The sequence below is a fragment of the Equus przewalskii genome, chromosome 9 (genome assembly GCF_037783145.1).
Source record: "Equus przewalskii isolate Varuska chromosome 9, EquPr2, whole genome shotgun sequence".
NCBI classification, from domain to species: domain Eukaryota; kingdom Metazoa; phylum Chordata; class Mammalia; order Perissodactyla; family Equidae; genus Equus; species Equus przewalskii.
Genome location: NC_091839.1, coordinates 78,043,121 through 78,049,909, shown reverse-complemented (window position 1 = coordinate 78,049,909; position 6,789 = coordinate 78,043,121). Strand labels below are relative to the sequence as shown.

General features: G+C 38.7%; 1 protein-coding gene across 1 annotated transcript in view; it reads right to left on the bottom strand.

The window, feature by feature from the left end:
• Positions 1–1,300: 1,300 nt before the first annotated feature.
• The window catches only part of ENPP1 (ectonucleotide pyrophosphatase/phosphodiesterase 1), a 398,848-nt gene continuing 393,359 nt past the window's right edge, over positions 1,301–6,789 (bottom strand). Inside the window, exon 25 of the mRNA XM_070557172.1 lies at positions 1,301–1,408. Coding sequence (XP_070413273.1) covers positions 1,316–1,408 — 93 coding nt within the window. The 3' untranslated portion in view covers positions 1,301–1,315. The remainder of the gene's footprint in view (positions 1,409–6,789) is intronic.

Genomic DNA, 6,789 nt, shown 5'->3' with positions numbered 1-6,789 from the left:
CTGTACCTTGTGTTTCATACTGTGGCTTGTATTTTATACCTTCTATTTTGGGATTATTTAGCTCTTCAACTTTCTGGTCTCTTATGTCTCACTTTTCTGTTTTTGTTTTTGTTTTAATTTCCAGTTTTAATTCTGATTGAACCATCTTACTCATTGCTTCCCAATCTCTTCATGATTTAGTTCATCAATTCTCTATTTAAAAAAACATACACTTCTTTATTCTGATAAAGGTGGAAGCACTTACGCAGTTCCCCGGGACTCTTTGCATCTACGTCACTGCCTCCCTGTGAAGGATCTCCCGGGAGAGATGGTGATGCTAATGCAGCATCAATTTTCACCGCCATAGGACACAGTTGTTTTCACCTCTGGTGTACATCTCTACTTGTCATAATACTTGACATGTATATTGTGCACGATTAAGTGTTGATTTTCTCTCAATATTAGTGATATTTTTGGAGCCATTAACTTATTTTCTGTATTATCTACAGATGAATTTATTTAAATTCAGCAGCTTAAAAGATCTTTCTTTGAGTAAGGTATGACTGCACCTCCAATAAGAATATTTTTTTCTGTGACATGATTTGGATCCATTCAACTCTGTATGATTTATAAACTACACTTTTGAGCACTCTGCCTACGAGAGTGAAGGCGAACTGAGAAGTGGGATGAGCGAGCAAAGACCCCGCAGAGGAGAGCTTCAGCTGTGTCCTGTGACTAATATCGCACATCTACAGAAAAACACTTTCACTTGGAATCGTTATACAATGCTTGGTCTCCAGGTCATAGTAGCCTTTATTACCTATTCTGATGTGAAGAATTGATGTTAAATCTTTGCTTTACTTCATTACAATGAACGTAAGATTAAAGTTCACTGAAGCACAACCAGGAAGCTAGAACAAAATATCAAATTTTTAAAAATCCTCTTAAAATAGTCATTTAAAAATCTATGTCCATTAGACTGTCTAATGTGATTTATTTCTTTTTCTTCTCTTGAGATAATATTGGTTTATAACACCATAGAAATTTCAGATGAACATCATTATATTTCGATTTCTGCATAGACTACATCAAGTTCACCACCCAAAGACTTATTATCATTCATCACGGTGCACATGTGCCCAGTCACCCCTTTTGCTTTACTCCTTCCCCCCTTACCCTCTAGTAACCACCAATTTAATCTCTGTATCTATGTTTGTTTGTTGTTCTTCTGGTTTTTTTTTTTAAAAAAATTTTTTTTTTTTTAAGATTTTATTTTTTCCTTTTTCTCCCCAAAGCCCCCCGGTACATAGTTGTGTATTCTTCGTTGTGGGTTCTTCTAGTTGTGGCATGTGGGATGCTGCCTCAGCGTGGTCTGATGAGCAGTGCCTTGTCCGCGCCCAGGATTCGAACTAACGAAACACTGGGCCGCCTGCTGCGGAGCGCGCGAACTTAACCACTCGGCCACGGGGCCAGCCCCTGTTCTTCTTGTTTTTATCCTCCACTTATGAGTAAAATCATACAGTATTTGACTTTCTCTGTCTGACTTATTTCGCTTAGCACAATACCCTCAAGGTCCATCCATGTTGTCATAAATGGCCAGATTTCATCATTTCTTATGGCTGAGAAGTATTCCATTGTCTATATATACTACTCCTTCTTTATCCATTTGTCCCTTGATGGGCACCTAGGTTGCTTCCAAGTCTTGGCTATTGTGAATAACGCTGCAATGAACATAGGGGTGCAGGTATCTTTATGCCTTTGCGTTTTCAAGTTCTTTGGATAAAGTGAACTGAATCTTCTGTGTATCTTCCTTGTCTTGACTTATGCTCAATCTTTCCTCTGGTTTCTTGAACATATGGAATACAATGATAATAACTAATGTAATGTCCTTGTCTACTAATTCCATCACCTTCACACCTCTAGATAAGTTTAAACTGATTGACCTTTTTTTCTTCATTATGGACTGTATTTTCTCGCTTCTTTGCAGGACTTTTTTGCAGTGATTTTTGATTGAATGCCAGATACTTTGAAACTTACCTTCTTGGTCACTGGATATTTTTCTATTACTATAAATATTCTTGAGCTTGTTATGGAACATTCTTAAGTTACTTGGAAACAATGCAATCCCCAGATCTTGCTTTTAAGCTTTGTTGGTGCAAACAGAGCAGCATTTAGTCTGGGGTTAATTTTTCCCCACTACAAAAGCAAGATCTTTCTTAGTATTTTAACCAATGCCCCATGAATTATGAGTTTTCCACTCCAGCTGTTGGGAACAGGCTCTAGCTCATTCCCAGCCTTGTATGGCCTCCAGGCACTATTGTCTCTAATTATATAATATAATATAATTATATATGATTTACATTCATTTCAAATTTATTATATCCTAAATAGAACTCATCTTACTCCAAAAAGTCTATATTCTTATCTTCCGTGAACCGGCACCACAATTTTCTCATTGACCTAAACTGAAATTTGAACTCATCATAGATTTCACCCATTTCTATCTGTCTGTCCCTATGTCCTGTAGACCCTTGAAAGCTTTCTGCCATTCTCACTGTTACAAGTTTAACTCAAGTTCTTATTATCTCTTATCTGGTCTTTTGCCATAGTTTCCTTGTGAGTGATTCCAAAACCTGGATGTGAGTCAGGATCACCTGGGGCATTTTGTAAAAATAAAGATTCCCAGTCTCAGTCCCCATAGCACACCTACTGGAGCACAATCTCAGGGGATGAGCCTAGAATACTCACAACTGGTTAATTAAAGGCATGCAGTACTTCTTAAAAAGACTCATCAACACTCATCGTTACATCATATTAGTCCATGTTTCTTACATAAAGCCATTCACTCATGCTGCTCTCTTTCCTCCTCCTAAAAAGAAGAGTAAGTCACCCTAACATGACAAAGAGAAACCACAGTTCAAGGTGCCACAATATGGCCCAGAAATGCCTCAAGCTTGAGAACTTTAATGATGGACGGTGTAAGTAAAAAGGCAAATGAATATGAGTTTTCTATGAGTTAGAAAATTATCCGACTAACTCAGAATTGAAAACCTAGTTGCGACACTAAGTAATGAAAACATATTCCTTAAAATAAAATTTATCTTTTTCATGGTTTTCATGGATGAATTGTTATTGATTGTTTAAAATAAGGATTTCTATCAGTTTTATCAAGAGATTTTAACCTGGTGCTGGAAACAAAAGACTTGTGAAACTCAGCATTACCTGGATTAAATGAGCCTCTTCTCAGATTCTGGTGGAAATCCCCCACATACAGTGAAAATAGCTCTCCATTTCATTATTCTAACATTTGATCATCTTTATCAGAAATACATTCTCTAAAAATAGCAAATTTTCCTAAGTACATGAAAAAAAACCTTAAAAGTTTCTTAAAGTTCTACTTATAAGAAATATTCTTTTTACAAAATGATAGTGCTGATAATCAACCCCACATTTTTAAGAAAGAAATCGACAGCTGGCTCAGCGCTGACTGCGCATCAGTGCTCGGGGCAGAGGTGCCATCTTGTGGCACGAACGAAAAATGACCTGTGCTGACAAACCTGTAGTTCTCGTCACATTTGTTTTCTTGCCTTTGGAACAACTGAGCTCATAACGGCTTCTCTGTCTCATCTCCCTCCAAATACAACAGACACGTGCAAACGTTCCTTTTACAACATCTGGAACCTTCTGGGGTAACCCAGGAAGAGAGCTGTTTCTAACTTCAGCTTCTTTTGGAGTGAACTGGGAGCACAGTGCCCTCTTGTGGTAGATCTGTCGCTTTGCAAAGAACGGTAAATTTCTCTAGAAGGAACCCAAGGCAAGAATTTAAGACGGATGTGAATATTGTCAAAAGGTTTGTTGGGCTTTGAGGATCTGTATAGAAATCTTGAATACAATTCTAATAGAATTTCATATTTTCTATTACTGTATATATCAGTGTATAGAAACATATGGTGTATATATAATACATATATTCACTTGTATTACTTAAGAAGGACAAGAAAGTTCATCTATAGCCTTCTGAAAGGCATTTATTATAAAGTATTGGTTTTGAACCCAGACAAAGTTTCCTTCACGGTCTCTTGTCTTATGTGTACTAGTAGAATCTATTGAAAATAATGGTATGCCAAGTGTTTCTAGTTGCTTCAAACTGAAACCATTAAACAAATAATAAAACATCCCAAAATTTATTGTCAATGTCCATTTGTGACAAATGCCGCTAAATTTTAATTTTCTGTCTTAAGAACCTGAATGTTTAGTGGTGTCTGGTATGATAAAAACATACCAGTTTTGTTGAATCTTGTTTAATGAATAGAAAGTTTCACATTATATTACCTGTCTGTGAGAATTCAGATATGTGAAAGAGATGGGTTAGGTAATGAAAGCTGTGCAAGTTAATTTCTATATTTTAAATGCACTTGAAGAGAGCTTCTTATATTAGAGGTGTATGCTGTGCCGACCATATGTCAGGTACTGCACTGCACACAATGTAGGTGGAGAGAAAGGATAAAGTCCTTACTTTCAAGGAGGACGCTGACTAGAGAAGCAAATAACTACCTACTGTGTTTAACTTGTTAAAAAATGAGTTTTTAGGTTGTATATTTATTTAGAAATAAACTGAATGTTAATTCAGTTTTTCCCCAAAGGAAGTACACTTACATGGCTAATTTTCCTATTTTTTCAACTTTCTAAAATAGAGTGTCAATCAAATTTCAACTTTAAAACTGTGCCTCATAGGATAGCACAGTATAGCCATCCTATGGGGTCTGTGTTAGCCAGGGTTCTCCAGAGCAACAGAACCAACAGGATGTATACAGATATTTATAAGAGGAAATTTATTAAAGGAATTGGCTCACAGGGTAGTGGAGGCAGAGAAGAGTGTCTGCAAGCTGGAGAAGCAGGAAAGTTGGTGGTGTAATTCAGTCTGAGTCAGAAGCCCTGAGACTCAAGGGCAGATGGTGTAAGTCACTGTCTTAGTCCAAGGCCCAAGCACCACGAACATCAATGGCCCAAGGGCAGAAGAAGATGGACATCACAGGTCAAGCAGAGAGAGAAAGAATTTACCCTTCCTCTGCCTTTTTGTTCTATTCAGGCCCTCAATGGATTGGAGGATGCCCACCCACCTACTGGTGAGGACGATTTGCTTTACTCAGTTCACCAATTCAAATGCCACTCTTTTTCTTGGACAGCCTCACAGACACTCCCAGAAGTAATGTTCTACCAGCTATCGGGCATCCCTTAGCCCAATCGAGTTGACACGTAAAATGAACTATGTCTATTCCTGCCTTCTGAATAGTCATAGAAGGTGGAAATTTGAGATCACAAGACATTCAGATACAAGAGGTTTCCTTTTTCATATAATTATCTTAGCACAAAATCTTCAGAACAAAGTAGGTGATACTGACTCATGCCCTAGGGGCTGTGCTGAACCATTCTGCAGCTTTCTGGAAGCTCCTGAGGGCCTGGAAATTAGCAGACTACATCTGGGAAGATGGGAAGAGGATTCTGCAGAATAAAATACCCATAGGATTTTGCTTCCTCAACCTGGGGACCCTGCAACTGAATTGAAGGTATATCTAACATATGCTACTCCAACTCAGGAAGAAGAAAGCATGCCAAGAATCCTGTTGCTCTTTTCCACAAAAGAAGTGGTGCCTGTTCACACTGGAGCACAAAACTAGAGAGAGCCTTTCTCCTGGGTTTTGATTTGCAGGGCTTTAGAAAGATGCCGGGTTGACAGCATCTCCCACCCTCATCTGATTGGATACCTGACATTCCATTGTTCCTTTCTCACAGTGAATCAGATTCCCTCCTGTAGCCTTAGCACGTTCTAGGTACTGAGAAAAGAGCAGGGTGAGGGGAGAGAATTTATAATCTTCTTTTCAAGATTTGCAGTCTGGTCCAAAAAAGTCTCAAAATAAGAAACAATGGGGACCAGTACAAAGTGGAGTACCATCAATGTCACAGAGATACAGCTGGGCGAGGATGGGGGTGGGGTGAGCACCCCCCGGGTGCCACCCTCTTCCTGCACATTTTATCATCTAGTCCTCAAAAGCCTGGGAGGAATTTCCAGACACAGAAGGAAATCACACCAAAGATGATATGCTGCTTAGGTAGAGAATCTGGGATCCAAATACCAAAGATAATAGTAAGACAATTACAATAACTAAGAGATGTAATTTCTTGAAGTTTGATTTATGCCGTTTACTGTCCTAGGTAAGAATCCTGTGAAGTAGGCACAATCATTCCTATCCTGTGGATGAGAAGCCGAAGTTTAGGGAGATTAAGTAATCCCCTTCATCTCCCAAAAACAAACAGTGCTCAGCGAGGATTTAGGCTCAGTTCCATCCGAGTCTTAGGCGCATGCACTTGGCACTCTGCTAGGATGCTCTTCAGTCTGGACTCTGAGGCCTGTAATTTTGCCACCACTGCACCCTCTTCCATGTCTGTTCTCCCACAGCATGAACCACACATGTCATGGTGAGTTCAGTGAATATTGCTATAGTCCGAGAAGATACAACATGGCCAGGAGCTTCTTGCTGAAAAGCGCACATCTCTAAAGGGTTCAGCTCTTTAGTGTTCTCTCCTGGTCACCAGATAGAGATAGGGTCAAATAAGTTTGGGAAACACTTGGTTCAGCAACATTAAAAAGTTTTTTCTTTTTTTAATTGCAGAAATTCTCTGTATCATTAAATCGTGGTGGTAATAATTGTAATACTCCTTGTTAACATGTATCAAGCAGGTATATGCCAGGTATTTTGCTAAAAGTTTAATATATGGCACCTGGTTTCGTGCTCACAGAATAAAAGGAAT